Consider the following 20,573-nt stretch of genomic DNA (forward strand, 5'->3'; position numbering starts at 1 on the left):
ATATATATATATATATATCTATATCTATATATATATATATATATATATATAACATGGAATAATGAAGGGTGTAAATATCATTTAATTAAATTATTATTTAAATTACATTGATTTAATTAATTTAGTTTGTCCAAATTTCATTTTTTTTTCTTTTTTATTTACATATTTATCGTTTAATCTGTTACTTTTATAATGTTTCATTCATGTACTTGTTTTATTGATGTCACTCCATTATCGGCTCTATTTCTGTGTCCGCGTTAGTGCACTAATGTTGATCAATATGAATAATGATTACTTATTCAGTACTTACATTCTCTATCATTTGATGCACACTACATCCATGAGCTCTGACGAGCACCACCTTTTCCATATGTATATAAAGAGTGTCATAGATGACAGTCAAGAAATGGACATGCGATTTTACAAAAAAAAATGGATATGCGATTTCACTTATTCCCGAGTCTCACGATCGCACTCGCACGACAAACCCAAACCTTTTTGGCCCGTTTCTAAATTCTGTGCTGAAGTGAGCAAAACCATCAAGAATCATTACACATTACAACCCTGACAGCCATATTACTTACTGTCCCATTAAAGCAGATTAAAACTCACTCAAGCAGTCAACAATGACACTCCGCAGCCTGTTTATTCATCTATTTAGAGTTTGAGGGGTATGCAGTCCTCTCATTTACCCTGATGGAGGTAATCAATGGTTTTCTGTGTCATGAGGTGAGCTCTCGGAGAACAGCAAGTCTCCGGAAGTCTATGAGGTCAGTCTCCAGGGAGTGATCTTTCTCAAACACAGCGCCTGACATGTCTGCCACACACATTCAGAATACATTTCACATGACTCTACTACTTTCTGATTGCAGGGGACACATGAATCACTATAAAATTGTCACCAGTAAATAACTGCTCGTGTGAAATGTCATTATTATGTTGTTGTATTTTTCTCACTGTGAGTGATTCGGCTCTTGATTGAAGATGGCATTTTGAAACAGTGTGGCCAGAACCTGCTGTCATTTACTCCACTGCTGTGACAAAACTGTCCAAACTGTTGAGTCCAGAAGAAACAGTGAAGAGTTTGCTTCACTACCTAGATACAGAGACTCTTGACTCTTTTTACATACTTTCTTACTATCCTTTCGTCACTTTTCTACTGGTAGCTGGTTTAGTAAGAAACTAACTCAACCAGTCACCATAGCATAGTCAAAGTGACCACTTCCTCCAACTAGGTTGACCCTACTGGGTTAAACCGGTCGTAAACCGGTCGATTGTCCCCTGCAATCAGAAAGTAGTCATGTGACATGTATTCTGGATGTGTGAGGCGGACATGTCAGACATCGCACACCGCTGTGTTTGAGAAAGATCACTCCCTAGAGATTGACCTCATAGACTTCCGGATACTTGCTGTTCTCCGAGAGCTCACCTCAAGACACAGAAAACCATTGATTACCTCCATCAGGGTAAATGAGAGGACTTCATACCCCTCAAACTCTAAATAGATGAATAAACAGGCTGCGGAGGGTCAATGTTGACTGCTTGAGTGAGTTTTAATCGGCTTTAATGGGTATCGTAGGTAGTGCATGGTAATGCACTTAATGTCCAATAAATGTTGATTTTAAAGCACTTAATTAACGACATTTTCCAATATTCCGTGACGTAATCTAAAGTGAGAACAATTTACGGATAATAAGTTGTTAACAAAGCATTATCTACCTCTTAGTTATGAGCTAATAACACTGTTAATTACAGTGACAATAAATGAAGAACTCATTATTTGTGTATAGTCTATTAATGTATTATCTACACTTAATATAAACTATTAATTAACTAATTTGAGATTTAATTTAGCTTCATGCATTCTCTTTTTATCAAGACTTGAATGTGGGTAAGTTTCATAAAAAAATAAAAATTTTGAACAAAGAGCTGAGAAAATCATGTTTTTGTCAAAGACTACGTCCGGATCAGATTTAGAATTATGATCAAAACCGAGATGGACGTATCGATCAAAAGATTGAGTACAAGTATTCTAAATATACTTAGACTTTTCTGTCAGTATGAGTCAAGTATACCTAAGTATAATACATAAAGTACATAAAAAGTAGACTAAAAGTATGCTTTCTTATTTTTAGTTTAAAAGAAGTATACTATTAGTGCACTTGAACTTATTATTTGAAAGGTTAGCAAAAAAATGCAAGCCCCGCACTTAAATCCTCACGAATAACTTGCCCCATAGGACTTTTATTGTCTGTCCATTATTGTACATGCAATTTCCATTTAGTTTTTTTACGAACTGAGGGATAAGCCTGTGGAAATCGATAGAGCTTAACTTGTATTTAACCTGGAATATTCCTTTAAGCTACAATGACCTGTTGTTTTTTCCATCAGGTTTTGCATATACCACAAAGAATGTCCTCCATTACATTGCTCATGATGTGTTCATACATTTTGTGTAATTAAAACCGAATTTGTGCTATACTGAGGAGATATCTCCCTTGCAGATGTTACAGGAGTTGTGGAAAGTGCTTTTCCCTGTATCACTGGCCTCAGCACTATCTGACCATTAACTGTTTTGACTTCAGCTTGTTCTCTCCCTCCACATCCTCAAAAAAAGACAGAACAGAAACATATGCGCCAATCTGCCACGCTAAATTCAGGCCTATCCTCTAGTCTTGACACGAGCTGCGTGGGTGATCTGCTAATGGAGACCTGAAAGGTGAACTTTAGATCAGCGCTTCAATATTAATGCATAATGAAGAATTCAGGAATCACATAACAACCGCAAAGAGAAACACCAGAGATAACGCTGTCAGCAGTTTGTCTGTGTGTTAACATTCATTTTTTATTCTCTCTCCTCACTGTTAAATATAGTAAAACTGATCAATTTACCTGATTCCTTTCACCATTTAATTTCTATTACAATTCCATTTCATGTTTGCTACATCAATTCAATATTTAAATGCGATTCGCATGTTCATTTTTTTATTCAATTTCTGCTTTAAGACCTCTATATCTGTTTCATATGTATGCTCAATATGATGTTATGTGGCAGATCAGTGGGCCTGTCCGTCCCAGACGAAACCTACTATGTGGAGGACACAAGATGATTTAATAATTAAAATATGACCGCGTGGTGAACCTATGAACCTAACTCATATTTAAACAAATATCCCTTTGTGTAAGCTACAAGTACAATTTGGCTGTATTATTAGTGTCCCCTTCAAAAATTGCGCGAGAAATGTTTTGTTTATTGTCCCCCCTACTTTACTGTTAGATGAAATTTACACCCATGGATATGATGATAGTTTTACCAAATTAAATGGTGAAATGCTTGTGGAGTAGCTCTGCCGATGAAGGTCCTCATTTAGTGAGACGGCAGATGCTGAAAACACCATGAGCGTCACGCGTAGTTACGGCACTAGTCCTTATCGAGATTTGATTCATTGTACACCCCCTTACTTTTGACTTATTCATTCAAAAATTACGTGACATTACGCTTTATACAGTACGTTCCATTTGTGATTGATTCCGTCAGCGTTTTCCGCATAGCGAAAATCATAGGGCTCTACGTGGTTTGTGCCACGTTGAAGAGAATTATTCATTGCTGAGATATAAAGTTAGAACCATTATAAGAAGGGTAGTCATAGTTTCCTCTCAATACACTCTCCATGGCTGTTGAATAGATCCAGCTATGCACCGGTAGAGCAGAATTCCAAAAATAAATACTGTACAGAAATTGGAAGCGGTATATTGTCCAGCACTACATGTGCCATATTTTGTTTGCTGCAATCCACATGCTTATGAATGCTCTTGTAGCAGCAAAACGTTGCTGGTACTATAGTTTTTAACACACACACACTTCATTCAGTAGCCCTGGCTCAAGCCATAGAAAATGGTCTATTCTTTCCCGAGCTTGAGGGCTAAAATAATGCATCTAAAGCATGTGAAATCAGCCAGAGAGAACGAGACAGAGAGAGGGAGGGAGGCCCAAGGCAGCCAAACCTCTTTTGTGCAATATCTAGAAATAATTCCAAGGTCGACTTTCTTGGTATCGAGGGGTTTGGAATAAACAGCACTAATTAGCCCACATGTGATACAATAGGCCTATCTCAGATTAGCCTGATGACTGAAGAGAGTCTCCAAACTCTATTATTCTCCTGCTGTTATGCCTCAGTTGAGAGGATGATGGTTTTAGTGATCAAGGTCTCCATGATCCAGAGCGCTGCTGGGTCAAATCCTGATCACATCAAGGTAAATGAACAAATGAGAAAAGAGGAGTAAAGGCCAGTTCCATAACCACCATTATAGACTCTTAAATTGAATGACGGAATTTGTTTTCAAAACAAAAATTCACAAGAATTCACGAGTTCACATGTTAATGAAATCTGATGTAATATTAAAATGCGTACTTGGCTTGCTGTCCGGGGGGAGGGCTCCGAGCTCGGATTTCAGCCCGACCCCAGAGTACTCCACCCTATACATGTATAGATCGTAGGTATCTATAAGCAGACCCAGACGAATGTGATGGGGTGGTGGCAGGATGCTGAGAAATTTGTCATGAGACAGGAGGTAAGGGAAGGCTTTATTTATACTGGCTATTTCTTGTGTTGATTGGATGATTACCTGAACATGCTCCTCCCGAACTTTGTTACATAAAACTTCATTATTAACTTCAGTATCTTCAAGTTCATTTTTCTGTCATATCCAATTTGAAAGCATTTGTAAAATAAAGTCAATATACAGATTGACAAGATTTCTCTAGATCAAAGGGAAGAAAAAAAGAATACAAAAATAAATAAATAAAATAAGATAAAACAAAATATATCTCAAAACAAAATATATATCCGAGAGAAGAACACATGATCTAAAGTGTCATAAATGGTCTGATAACTGCATCATCTTTGAAAACAATCAAGTCTGATCAGGCGTCAACTGGAGTTCTTCATGTGTATATAAAAAACCTTCATCTGAGTGACACCCCCCAGGACAGTACACAAGTCCTATTGATGGCAGACAAAGCGGACTGTGTCCACGTCCACGCCCCCCGACCCCCCCACACACACACACACCGACCCCCCCCCCCCCCAACTCCACACACACACACACACACACACACACACAGAGGACTCGAGGGTCCATCAGAGACAGGCTCATATACTGCAGTGTGGACACTAAATGGCCTATTCTCAATGCAATCAATGTCTCATTACAGCCCACCGTTATAAATCTGAGCCCTATTTAGTCTGGGGATTAAAGGAAGCAGGCTAGAGAAACACACATCGACGTAAATACATCACACACAGATACATGCAGAGACACGCACCGACGGCCTCACACACATTACCCTGCATTCAAAGAGAGACGAGACCTCCCACACATAATATGCATATACATGCACGTGAAGTTAGACACAAACTTGTGTGCACACTTCCGCTAAGTTAAAGAAATAGTTTACACAAAAATAAACACAAAATGTGAAAGCATATAACGGACACACTTTTTACTACGGAAATGAGAACTAGTGAAGTGAGTGATCCAGTTGCACTGCAGGAGATTATAAGTGAATAGCCACTTGAAGTTCAATCTTTTTCTCACAAAAAGCTATCAGGCCTCTGAAAACCTGGAGTCACATGGACTACTTCGTGATATATGTCCTTTTTGAAGCTTGAAAACTCCATTGACTAAATCAGAATCATAAATGTTTGCAATATTATGAAGGTAAAGGATGACAAAATGTTGATCTCTGGGTGAAATGTTGGTTTAATTGTAAAAGAAATGCAAAACTGATAGAAACTGGCAGAAACAACACTGAGTGAACCGACGTGTCCAGTCATACAAGAGCCAAATCCCTTTCGTTAACAGTTTTCAGTATGCTGGGGGTTAGTTAGTTTTAGAAACCCTTCAGCACACTTAACTTCATATATTTTGAAGATGTATTGTGGATTATAAGTGGATTTATTATAGGCTACGTCTACAAAAGAAAGAACTATACATAAGGTTGTACTTTAATCAAAAGATAAGTATCTTTAAATGGCTTAAATGAATAGCTTAATCAATAAACACTGTTCAAAAGTCTGGGGCCATTAAGATATTTTAACGTTTTAAAAGTACTACATGAAATACATAAAAAAATGTGAAATTATTACAATTTAAAATAACTGTTTTCTATGTGAATATATTGTAAATTGTCATTTATTTCTGTGATAAAAGCTGAATTTTCAGCATCATTACTCCAGTCTTCAGTCACATGATCCTTCAGAAATCATTCTAATATGCTGATTTGCTGAAACATTATCAATGTTGAAAACAGTTGTGCTGCTTCATATTTGATAAAAAAAGGACATTTTGATGAATAGAAAGTTCAAAAGAACAGAATTTATTTTAAATAAATCTTTTGTGACATTTAAAATTAGCCTGGGAAAACCCAGACAACTTCCGGCAAATTTAGATTTGCTCTGCAAGTAAGTCTGGCAAAGAGCTCATTCAAGTCCATTTCCCCATGCCGAGAAATCAAGGCACCAATCAGAAACGTTGAGGCGGGCTTTACACATGACGATCGCTCTGATTGGTTTTAGGTCTAGCCTATCCAGAGGCATTTGAGCGACGTCCACTCCGACGTCCGTTGGTGAAGCACACCAACTTTTAAATGCATTATTATATTCAAATTGCAAACACATGAGGACAGTCTCCATGAAAGACCCACTGGCAGATGAACGTGCTACTACATTTCTCTCCGAAACGGTAAGAAATTAAATTAGATTTAACAGAGGATTTTAACAGTGACAAGATGATTGACAGGGCAGTTTACATGACGGGATGCACGCGACAGATCCGTCCAATAAAGATGAGTAGTAGTATGTCCCAAAGTTGCCTACTTTTTTGCTACACATTCAAAAGTAAATACATTTTCTTCACAAAAAGAGTACATATGGCGTAGTGTAACCATAGACTGTAAAAAAATAGAGTGTAACATAGGCGAATTGGGACGCGGCATATGGCTTTACACATGACGATCTCTGATTGGTTTTAGGAGTTTTAGGTCTATCCTATTGTGCCCAGAGGCATTTGAGCGGCGTCCGTTGGTGACGCCCCTTTGGAAATGAGTTATTAAAGAAGCTTTGCCAGACCATATCTCAGTTACTACTGAGAATGGTCTGGTTTTAACCAGGCTAATTAAAAATGTCTTTACTGCAACTTTTGATCAATTTAATGCATGCTTGCTGAATAAAAGTATTAATTTATAATCTTACAAATCTTACTGACCTCAAACATTTGAACGGTATTGTTCGTAGCGCGCGCTTACAGCATTTCTCTCAATCTGTTTGTTACTCGACTAAAAAAACATGAAAGCACTTTTACATTTTTAAAGCAGAATAAATAAAAATTGCTGTTCGTGTATGACTATGCTATAGATTAAAGAACTGAAAAATGCACACATGCAGCAAGGATGAGTGTGTGTGTTGCTGAGGTGAGCACTGACACCAAATGCCCATTTATCATTTATAAATGCTATGTTATCACCTCTGTCGCCACAAAATACATCCTCATGAATCATTAACGGCTGCCTGTGAATTTACATTTGTTTTAGCTCATACTGTACATTACAGTATGAATTACAATGAAAAAATTACACTTTGGCCATGTTACAAAACCAGCCTCTGTAGTATGACTGACAAATATGCTTCATATTAAGTTTATTAGTGAGTTTATGTTGAAACTATGTAATCCAAAATATTGCATGTAAGCCTGAGTGTAGCTTTGCAACATGCTAATGTCATTCTATATTAAAATCAATTGTGTGTCAAGTCCAACATGCACTTCACATGAGGAGCCCTTTGTATTAAGTTGTTACTTACAGTATGTTAGCTATGTAGATTGTTTTAATCATTTATGAGATTCTATTTCCCTTAAGATGCAACCTATGTAGGCATTAGACAGCGTGGCTCACTATAGGATTTGGAATAGAGGCTTTACTTCATTGTGCATCACCTGAAGATTGTCATCTGTGGAAACTGGCTTTATCATGTTCCGCACACATTCAGACTGAGAAATACTTGACATTTACACGGAGAAGGAACCATCTCAGCATCTGAAGCAGGAGTGCAGCGGCAGAGCATGTTTTTATACTGTACGTGCATGTGACCGATAGAAAAGCCAGATCCACACTGACAAGGAGAGACTCGGAGAAATGAGCTAGCTAAAAGAAACACGCTAGCGGAGACACAAGATAAAAGTTGCGGATGCAATATAAACGACACAAGATTCAGGCAAAGCTGCGCTTCCTAAAAAAAAAATCATGTTTAAGTAAATCCATGAGAAAAAAAAATCTGTGCTAATTAGCCAAACCTTTCAAACATTTCAAAACGTTTATCTCTAAATGGAAAATGTAGCCTATTGTGTTATGTGTGACTGCTTTGCCACGCAGATGACAGAACAAATAAAAACTAAAAAAAAAAAAATAATGTAAAAAATGTAAAAAATGTAAAAAAATAATAATAATTAAGAATTTAAATAAAAATAAATAAATAAAATATAAATAAATACTTAATTACAATTTTAAATTTTCAATAAAACAGTGCAGCAAATAAATAAAATACAAAATAATTAGAAATAGTCAAAATGGTTTCAATGTTTTTTAAAGCTAAAAATTCTGAAACTTTTCCCATTAAAAGTATCTCAAAGCCTATTGAGAGAAGACAGAGCCTTGGAATACTCATCTAGTATAAAAAGAAAAGCTGATTTATATTTTTTATTTTGTACCTCTTTTGTTGAATGAAGCCAGAGCAATGAAAAGCATCTTTGTAAAGGTAAGGCAGAGGGTGTTCCATTCATGAGCGACTCTTCTATTACAGCTCCCCATTTCACATTTCAATAAGATATGCGTCTGCAAAAATATATGAAAGCTGATAGAAAGTTATTAACTGTCTTTACAAAGTGCAGTGAGAGTGTGTGGTCTGCGAGATGTTGATGTGGATCTAAGAGTTCATCTGAATAAGAATAAGAGTCTAAATGAGCAAGATGCAAGGACTGATATGGGAAGTAATAATGTTTCAGCTTATAAAAGATAAAATGCTGAAAATCCTCTCGGATCCACAGGTATTCGCATTCAGTGGGTTTTACTCTCTTTTAGACTGCAATGCATGATGTGAATTTTTCGCAGATATTAAAGGAATAGTTCACCCAAAAATGCAACTCTTAAAGTCACATACTGACCCTCATGTTGCATCAAACCCATATGATATTCTTTCTTCTTCCCTTTAATGCAAAATTATATATTACGCAGAATGTCTGAGCTGCTCTTTTCCATAGTCAAGCTTCAAAAAGCACTCCAAAAGTATAATAAACAGTTTATTATTTTATAGAAAAATACAACCCATATGATCAAACCCATATGATATTCTTTCTTTCTTCCCTTTAATGCAAAATTATATATTACGCAGAATGTCTGAGCTGCTCTTTTCCATAGTCAAGCTTCAAAAAGCACTCCAAAAGTATAATAAACAGTTTATTATGTTATATATATATATATATATATATATATATATATATATGGCACTATGCACTTAAGGAGCTACGGATATGTGCAATTCATTTTTTATTTACTTTTATTTACTATATATATATATTTTTTTTTTTTTCTGCTTTTGATGTCTTTTTATTTATAAACTGTCCTTGGACCCGGACCCTATCATGTTACCCTTGTTATATACTACATACTATGGCTGTGTGAATGGTTGTATGTCTTGACGGTGTACTGTAGAAACTGAATTGCCCTTTGAGGATTAATAAAGCTATCTGTATCTGTATCTGTATATATATATTTTTTTTTCAAGCTTTTTGTGAGGAACATACCAGAATTAAAGTAACACATCATTTGTGCTTGTCTACCATTTCAAAATTGTGCTCTTTTGTAAATTATGGTGCTTGAAAATATAAATTACAAATTCAAAGCAGAAACGTTCTGCAAAAAATATTATTATTTTTCTAATTAAATAAATATTAGTATCAGAATAGCATGAAATGACTAAATTATGACAATAACTGGGGTGAACTATTCCTTTAAACATCATGGCTATGTTGGATTTTCTAACTAATTCCAGCTCTTCAAAAATGATTTGCTATCTGAAAAGTAATATTTTATTTAAAGTTATGTTCATAATTCTAAAGCCTACATGCTTTTTCATAACTGATCAGATTTTATACTTTATTAAATTCACATCTCTATATATTAAAAATCTTTCCGAACAATCGCACTTTCAGGTCTGTGCCGTCTCTGCTGCAGAGTTACAATAAATGGCAAAAGAGCACAAGGTCGGAGGATTTACTGGAGCTGGAATAGAGAAGAGCAGAGACGCAGAGGCCTTGTCGCTTTCCTTTCCTCCGGCTTTGGGGCTTTGTAGACACAATCCAAGTCTGAATAACATGGTTTAAACAGCACAGAGAGACAGAGGGAGTTTAAGAAAGAAACAAGTTAGGGAATAAGAGAGAGAGTGGGGAGAGAGAGATGCACGAGAACCTGTCACCATCTTGAAGACCAAAACGGGAAACGTTTTCGATCGCAGATCACAAAAATAAATGACAAATTATCCTATCCCACTGCCATCCTCCTTTCTGAATAAAATAAAATAAAATAAAATAAAATAAAATAAAATAAAATAAAATAAAATAAAAGTGAAAAAAAATATAAATAATAATTAATAAATAATAAAAATGTAAAAAAAAGTCTGAAACTTTTCCCATTAAAAGTAACTCAAAGCCTGTTTAGAGACAGAGCCTTGAAATACTCAGCTAAAAAAAGAGAGCATGATTTTTATTTATTTTATTTTGTACACTTTTTGCTGAATGAAGCCAGAGCAATCAAAAGCATCTTTGTAAAGACAGAAGGTGTTCTGTTCATGAGCGACTCTTCTATTACAGCTCCCCATTTCACATTTCAATAAGATATGCGTCTGCAAAAATATATAAAAAGCTCATAGACAGTTATTAACCATCTTACAATAAAATAATGCATATAAAGTAAAAATCACCTGTATTATTACCATTACCATTAAAATCTAGCATTTATATATCATGGGTTTGATAGGAGTCTAAGTGGAGAAGATGGGGGGATAAATGTTAACACAATGATAAAACTTAGAAAATGTAGTATTTACTTTATTTCTATTTTTGCTCTTACTTTTGGTCTAGCCCTTTTCTCCCTTACAAACAAATGTTCAGCTATAAATTTGAACGAGCTAAATAGTGTCTCAATGAATAACCCTAATGTGAAGCCCTTGTTAATGTTTATTCAATACAAAGTTGAAGAGAAAAAAAACTACAGATGAAGCAACATCACATTAACTCACATTTCCACATCTCTCCGACTTCCACCAAGTTCACAGAAATTCACAGAAAAGACAAAACTGAGCAGTTCAGACACGTTAAAAAAGTCCCCCAATATTCGCTCACTAAATGATCTCAAAGATAAACTAAAGCTGGCTATGCCAACACGTCGTGCCGGGTGCAGGGAGAGCCAGCACTCGTTTCAGCGAGACTGTGTGGCTGTTAGACCGCCTGCAGATATTTATTAGAGCCGTATGAAATTTTCATGCGGTGTGAAGCATTCTCTTTCATCCAGCAGCCTGCTGTCAAGCGTGAGGAGGAAGCCTGGCAGATCTGCACGGGACGGGGGGGGGGGCATGCCTTCAGGTGACATCATCAAAAGACAGGGGTGAGGGGGCGGGAACATCATCAACCCAAATCAGCCAATTAGAAGAAGACGTGGCCTAGCACAACTGTTTGACGAGAGGCTTCTAGGATGGCGAGTCAAGCCAGAGAACAAAGACGTGAATGAACACCGCTAAACTGAAGCACTTTATGGGTTTAACCCGTAAGATTATTATTATTGTTCAATTAATGATGAATTTAATTGATCAAAAGTGACAGTAAAGACATTTGTAATGTTACAAAAGATTTCTTTTTCAAATAAATACTGTTCTTTCGAACCTTCTATTCATTAAAGAACCATGGAAAAAATGATAATAAATGTCAATCAGAATTTTGTACTGTATTTTTGATCAAATAAATGCAGCCTTGAAAGCACAAGAGACTTTTTTCAGAAACATGAGAAGCAGTTTTTTTGAAGCAGAGGGCGAGTCGAGCCAGAGAACAAATGTGGAGTGAGGAGTTTTATCATGAGAAGAGGATCACGGGTCAGACCGCGACACGACCTCTGCTAAACTCATGAGAGGAGGAGAGAGAACGAGTTCCTCCACTCGTCTCTTATCTCCTGTCGTCACTGTCTAACATCCTGAAGCTCAAAGAGACGTCCCGCCGCTGTCTGTACTGTCTCTTCATCATTGCTCCCCTCTCCATCTTTCCAGAAGAACTTGGAAGAGTATAATCATTTGAAATAATGATAATATTCTTCCAAGAAGTGCCACATATAAGAATAATCAGACACACAGTACTGTGCAAAAATCTTAGGCATGATAATACCCCCAAGACAAACTAAATCCAGAAGAACTGCGGGAACGTCTCCGAGACGCTTGAAGAAACCTTCCTGCAAAGCTACAGTGCTGTGAAAAGTGCTGGCACTTGTGTTAAAATGCTGTAAAGTGAGAATGCTTTCAAAAATAAAATCACAAATTGAATTTCTTTCTGATTTAACTTCTATTAACTAATTCAAATCAATATATGGTGTAACGACCCTTTGCGTTTAAAACGGCTTTTGTCCAGGTACACTTGCACATAGTTCTTCAGGAAGCTTTGCAAGAATGTTTCTTCAAGCATCTTGGAGACGTTCCCGCAGTTCTTCTGGATTTAGTCTGTCTCGGTTTCTTCTGTTTCTTCAAGTAATCACAGACGGACTCGATGATGGTGAGATCAGATCATACCGGCTGTTGTCAGACTCCTTGTGCATACACAAATCTCACTGGATTATTACAATTAATGGCAAAAGAATGTTTGGAAATGTAAACTGATATTTCCTACTGACACACTACAGCAAAAGATATAAATATCTTTTTTATAAATGATGGGGGTAATGATGCTGGAAATTCAGCTTTGATCTCAGGAATAAATTACATTTTTAAAATATATTCAAATAAAAAACAATTTAAAAGTTGTTATATTATTTAATTATATACCACGTGGCTGTTGAATGCTTGATTTTGATTGGTTGATGAACGTTCTAAGGTGTGTTATAATTTCTTTAGGGAAGCCCACGGTGAAAGTAGTTCCAGGCAGGTCTTGACCGCATTACAGTTCCATATCACTTCGCCAAATGATTTCAGTTATTTTAAAGGTCTTTACAGCCTACAGAACTAAAACCCACAAAGACACTGACCGACCAAATAAATATAGTAAACAATAGTATAAAACGACAAATTATTTCCATGTTTTTTGCGACAAAATTACGTTGTATTATGTATAGAATTAAGCACATATTCTCTTTCTCCCGCTCTCACATACAGTACGGACACACACTCGCACAGAAACGTGTTGTCAGTGCTGCTCTGACGATTTCATCAGTAGTTTACCTGAGCTTAAAGTCCTCATGAAATCAAAATTGACCATATTTACTTTGTTTGCCTAAATTGATCGTTTTGTGGTGAACAATTCATCCATACAAGTCAATCCACACAAAAAAAATTTTTGGCTTCATAATCTTTAATCAAAATCTGAAAATGCCCCTCCCCTCTGCATTGGAGGATCTTCCCTGATGACGTAGGTTTGAGGAATTGGTTTGGGCAACGCTTAACCACTCCCCTCAAACCGTTATTCTGTTATGAGCAGAGATGGAGAGGAGGAGCACTAGAGTAAAACCCTGCCCTCTGTTCAATATTCCGTTTCACTGGGAAATGCGTCACAACACTGGAGAAAAGTCGTTTGCAACTTCCGGTTCACGTGGACTTTAACTTATGACAGGATGAAACATAATTCTAAATGTAAAGGCCATTTTAATCAAAAGACAAAAACTGACCATTTCTCTCTATTCCAATTTGCCTCTCCTCTCCTCTCTCCTGATTCCTCTTTTCTTTCCTCTTATTTTCTTCCACCTTTCTTTATCCTCCTCTCATTCTCTCTTCTCCTTTATGTTGAGTCCTTTGAAAAAGACTTACGGTGACAGTGGATGAGATGATGATGACACAGACAGATCACATACGATGAACTAACTGGTTTTGGTTTCACCCTAAATGCCATTTAGGAAAAACCACAAGTGGGCACTCAGTCTTTCTCTCTCGCACACACACACACACACACACACACACACACACACACACACACACACAAACGTACACTTCTGTGGTTGAGGGGAAGGTACATTGTATTTGACCTTTTGTGATTGTGATGGGTAGTTGGCTAAAGGTGAGTCATTGTGTAGGCCTAGACAGTAGTGTGTGTGTGTGTGCGTGAGAGAGAGAGAGAGAGAGAGAGAGAGAGAGAGAGAGAGAGAGAGAGAGAGAGAGAGAGAGAGAGAGAGAGAGAGAGAGAGAGAGAGAGAGAGAGAGAGAGAGAGAGAGAGAACAAGAAAAAGAAAGCTCTAAAACCTACGACAGAAAGGGAAATTCTTGTACTTTGTTTTTCCAATTAGTGCTCTAAGACTTAGTATATAGTGTCAGGCCTGTTTAAAATGTGTGTGTGAGTCACTGGTTCATTTCTATTCTCCTCCAGTGCTCTTCTGGTGTCTTCAGCACAAGGGGCTTTTTGTGGACTGTATTGTGACGGCAGACTCTGGCAGGCACAGACAGGCCGGGGCTTAAGGCCAGCTCAAACACACACACACACACACACACACACACACACACACTCCAGCAGAATCAGAGCGGAGACGAGTGCCCAAACACTCTCGACCAGCACAACCGAACACACTTCAGCTCAGCACACATGAACAAACCCTGAATGGAGTCCACAACACAAATACACACTGATCCACATGGAAAGAAAAATCATAAATAAGATTTCTTTCATATTTTTCCTAGGCACCAATTAAATTTTTAATGTAGAGCAAATAAAGCAGTCTATTGCTTCTCAGTATTTTTTCCAGTGCATAATTCACCATAATTTTGTGAAATATCCTTACATTTTAAAACATTTTTTATTTAAATATATTTTACAATTATTATTTTTTCCTTTAGTTGCAAAGCAAAATTTTCTGCATCATTATTCCAGTCTTCAGTGTCACATGATCCTTCCGAAATCATTCTAATATGATGATTGGCTGCTCAAGAAATATGTCCTATAATTATCAAATTTGAAAAAAGTTGTGCTGCTTAATATTTTTGTGGAAACCTTGACACTTGATGAATAGAAAGTTCAAAGAACATTTATTTAAAATACAATTGTTTGTAACGTTGTAAATGTCTTTATTTGATCAATTTTATGAGTGCTTGTTGAATAAAAGTATACATTTCTTTATTGATCCCAAACTTTTAAATGAGAGTGTAAATTAAATTGTTTAGATTTTACAAGATAAAAAATGTCTACAATCAAAAGTCAGAAATCCCAATATAAGCTCAAATATTTCTCATCAAATCCTTTCATGTCCATATTTTCCACATTCATATAGCTCTATTCTTTAGAATCATCTAAGACAAAGTCGATACTTAAATGAAACCTGGACTGGGAACACCATTACATCTCTTGAGTAATGAAAAAGAGCAACATCTGAGCAATAAAAGTCTCCTCTGCGAAGAAACACATGCAGGAACTTTTACAGTATTAAAACTTCCACAAACATGCAACAAAATATGTTTCAGGCCATGTCAAGAGCTCATAATCTCAGCCAACATTGGCACTAAGACTTCAGAAAGTGGCACTCATGAGAACTGAAGAGGAAATAGTAAATGATCAAGTGATTCTGTGTACTGTGCACAGCATCTAAAATGTCATCAAAAATGCAATTATAACTTGTATCTATCTACAAATAATCTATTTATTACAGGTGCATTTCATATTCTAATAAATAAAAGTGTGAAATATCACACTGTTTATTCAATTCAAGTGATCCACTTTAAATTACATGAATATGCACATACAGTAGGATTCAGTGATTATACCATCTAGACTAAATGCAATATAAATACTGAAAATATATACAAGAAATGTCATTAAAAAAATGTATGCAGTGAATAAATCTGTGGTGTAAAGTTCACCCAACCAGTCACTCCACGCATGCTGTTGTGTTTCTTACCTGGAGCCGGAGTGTGTGATCTGAACTGTACCGAATGAATGAAAGGGTGAGAACCGGGTCTCTGAACCAAGTCCATCCTTACAGTAGAGGCACGCTGACCCCAGAACACAGTTACCCACTGTCTCACTGGCCAAAGTGCCACGGTCAAAGACTGACCTGGCCCACGCTGAGTGTGTGTGAGAGGTGTTTGATGGCCTCGGATCATCAGTGTCTATATTAGCTGCACTCGGGATTACTGACTAGTTTCCCAACAACTCTCTACATTGCAAAAATCTTTTTCTTTATCCGTATTGTTGTTGTTTGTCAGTAAGATATCATAATTTACTTGAGGAGCAAAATTAAAATTAAATTAACCTTCTAAAAGATATTAAGGTTGTCACATATTTATTTAATTAAGTTTATTTTTGCAAATACTACTAACACTACTAATAATAATACATATTAGTATATCTTTTAAATTGACAAATGCTGAAATGCAGTGATTTTTCTTTTCTTGTGCAAATTATTTTAGTATCTCTGAATAGGATATATTTGCTTAATATATTAAGCAAAAGTGCATTTTCTGCAAGCAAAAAGAATAAATATTTTAAAATATTACATATAGTTTTAAAAATGATAAAAACATTTATTTTAAAATAATCAAAAGTATAATAAAATTATAAAAAGATAATAATATAAAAATATATTAATGATAATAATAATTGTATAAACACTTTTTAAATACTTAAAATAAATTATATATATATATATATATATATATATATATATATATATTTTTTTTTTTTTTTTCTTGTTATAATTCTTGTTATGTGAATAACAGGGGAAATATAAATGTCTTAATATATTATGCCTAATATAGTATTATATATTTTGCATAATATATTAAGTTAAATATATCCTGTTCAAAGGTGTTTACATATATTTTTACTGGAAAACAAGACTAAAAAATACAAATTCAGAAAATATGTGATAAGCATCATGTTTTATGGCATATCAGGTTAAAGCATGTTACTTTTAAATATATGCCTCAATCCCACTTTGTCCAGTTGTCTTTAAATGCAAAACCCTAAAGCAGCCTAATTATACCTAATTATTTGAATAATTTTTGAGACAGACCGCTGACTAGTTAATTTTTTTTTTTAAATATGTGGTTTTGTGCAGCGCTGCTCTCGATCTCTCACTTCCTCCTGTATATCTCTCTCTCTCTCTGATGATAACTGAGGCTGTCCGCCTCTGTAGCATACGCTTGGCCGAGGTTAAATAGATGAAATATGCTGACATCAAATCAGGAAAACAGCTTTAACACAGCACACACAGAACAGTGACTGCTTCTGTCAAAGTCCCTTTAACAGAACACATCAAAACGCCTCTGGATGACACCATAACCAAAAGAGACCTCAGCGAAAATGGAGGTGAACGGAAAATGAGAGAGAAAGATTTGTCATCACTTTTCCAACTAAATAACTCTTAAAAGTCTGCTTGTGCCAAGATGGCCATGTGTGAACACTAGCAGTGTGCTACAAAAGTATAGCACGGATCTTTTATCAGCCGAATAAAAGAATCAGGCCGTTCTGAGGGTCTTTTTGTCATGCCTTCCCAACCTCTCAATCCCGCTTCCGCAATTCTTCTATCTTTATCTCTCACACCTTCTGTACCTCTCACCTTTCCATCTCACAGCTCACACTTGCTCTCTTCCTTCTCTTTTCTCTCAGTAATGGGGTTTGGTGCTGTAGAAAATTGAGGGTGGGGGGGACGTTTTGTGTGTGTGTGTGTGTGTGTGTGGTCAGTGCTGAGTCTAATTGCCGGTGTTGTGGTGCTAAAGTCATCCGGGGAGCCACATAGAGCCGGCAGGGTAAAATTGAACAAGCATCACCCGTCAGGAGAGCTTCCACTCAGAGCTGCTGTCAGCCTGCCCTGTTTACCTGCTACACAATTATCATCCAGCCCCAGGGAACCCTCTGGAACAACACATCTATCCTCTGGGGGAAACGTGATGGTCCAACATCGCAGAGGGAGATCGGTCACCGATTCTTGCTGTGTGTTAACGGTTGGAAGTAAATTAAACATACAAAAGTGTGTGAGAGGTTACGAGCATGTTGCAACAGAGACGAGCCGGTACACACAGAATGATTTTTTTAATTCCACTGCACAGTTTGATAATATTTTGTTGCATTTTTAAGAGACTTTTGAAAGCTGTTCAGCTATTTTCTGCTGTCCATTATTTCTGGAGCATACTTTATAAAAGTGCATCTCGAGATCCCTTGCAATCTATTTTTGTTTACTTTTGATATATAATATAATTGTTTAATGTTTTAAGCTAAATAGCATAATATATTTACCCTTTTCAGAGAATATTCCATGAAGTATTTTTTTTCTTCCATATTAATAACAACTAAATTATTAAAAAAATATAAAAGGTATTAATAAATATTTTTTAAAAATGTAACTATATAAAATGTATTCACTTTTGTATGGTTTATATATATATATATATATATATATATATATATATATATATATATATATATATATATATTTATATATTTATATATTAGGGGTGTAACTATAAACTCAAGTCACAATTCAATACATATCGCGATACTGAACACACGATACAATACTATATACACTATATTCACAATATTTTAATAAATTTTTTTCATTATTACTTTATTATTAATACAAATATTATTATTATTTTATTATTATCTGAACCCACAAATATTCCCCCATTGCATTATTATACATTATATTCAACATTATCTATAGTAGTTTAACATAGTAATGTTACTGAAACTCTGTAAACTTTCATTTTTTTCCTCACGCAGATATCTTAGTGTTTAGAAGCTGCACAAAATTCTTATAGGTTTGAAACAACATTGGGTTGAGTACATGATGACAGAATTGACACTTTTGGATGAATTATACCTTATAAATACAGCTACCTGAGCCTTGGATAAAACTAACTCTATATCACGAATCATATCGTTTACATTAACGATACATATCGTTGGAATTTTAACAATGTATTGTTACACCCCTAACATGTATACATAAATATATATATATATATATATATATATATATATATATATATTAAAAGGTTAATACTTTTATTTTAAATGAAAAAGTATAAATATGTTTAACAAAATAAATAAAAAAGTGCTGAGTGAACAGACCCTAGGGTTGTTTGTGTTGAATGTGAGGTTGACCTGAGAGAGTGAGGAGTATTTTGTATGTGGTTTTGGTGGGGTCTGGCCGTAGCCGCTGACCTGGCCCTTGGCTCAATGGGACAGTGGGTCAATGGTTCTGTGCAGCACTGCAGGGATTCCCTTACACACAAAAAGAGTGTGACCCTGCCTGAACTATGGCTTCAACTCTCACTCGAGATCCTTCCAATTCATTCACCCGAACTCTCCAGGCACATCTGTCCAGTACAACCCATATGTCCATCACTCACAGCTTATTAAATCTCCCTAAAAGCTGGTGGGTGCAATGATTTGTTTCTTCTATTGTCTTGGCAGCTCAACCGAGCATCGCTTCCCCTTCTGTTTTCCAAAACCACCCACACTGATATCCAGCCCAGGTCCTCTCTTAACCAGCTCTAGGACAGAGATTGAGCACTGGAGAGTTCACACTGAATCGCCTCCTGCAGGAAATCCGGGAGGGATCAGGCCGGGAAGAGGAGGGATCGTGGCCCTATCACTTACACTGCACATCTACGCGAATGGACTTGATGGCAGCCACCCCCACCCCGTTCTCAGCTTTGCAGTAGTAGCGGCCGCCCTGCACTCTCTGGATGTTGGGGATCCGTAGAGTCTCATTGAAGATGGACGTCTCCTGGAACTTGTCAGAAGCGCTGCCTGCTGTCTTGGTCCACCGTACCTGCAGGGGGCGACATTCAGAGACTCATGAGCTAACGTGCAACGCAACTGCATTTCGGTGCATATTTTATGTCATGCACACACACACACACAATCGTATATGTGGTTTACAGGGACTCTCCATACACTCTCCTGGAAGTGTCCTCATAAATCATGTTTTACGTTATAATACCCATGTCACTATGCACATACAATATACAAGAACACACACACACTCGCACATAAACTTTCCCATAAAAATTCCCATAAACACACTCCTAAACCTTGTGGAAAGCTTTCCCAGAAGAGGTGAAGCTGTTAGCTGCAAAGGGTTCAGCCAACTCTATATTAAACCCTATGGATGCATTAAGAATGGGATGTCATTAAAGTTCATGTGTATGTGAAGGCAGACGCCCCAAAACTTTTTGCAATATAGTGTATGTGGTTTACAGGGACCATAGACTCTCCCGGAAGACACACACACACACACACACACACGACATCAGCTATGTACAGCTATAAATAAATATCTA

General features: G+C 36.4%; 1 protein-coding gene across 1 annotated transcript in view; it reads right to left on the reverse strand.

The window, feature by feature from the left end:
* The window catches only part of mdga1 (MAM domain containing glycosylphosphatidylinositol anchor 1), a gene marked incomplete at both ends in the record, with an annotated part of 207,953 nt that overhangs the window by 118,628 nt on the left and 68,752 nt on the right, over window positions 1-20,573 (reverse strand). Inside the window, one exon of the mRNA XM_081350154.1 lies at window positions 19,888-20,062. Within this exon, the coding sequence (XP_081206280.1) occupies window positions 19,888-20,062 (175 nt within the window). The remainder of the gene's footprint in view (window positions 1-19,887; window positions 20,063-20,573) is intronic.

The sequence above is a fragment of the Scardinius erythrophthalmus genome (assembly GCF_964197995.2).
Source record: "Scardinius erythrophthalmus genome assembly, chromosome: 21".
Classification (NCBI taxonomy): Eukaryota; Metazoa; Chordata; class Actinopteri; order Cypriniformes; family Leuciscidae; genus Scardinius; species Scardinius erythrophthalmus.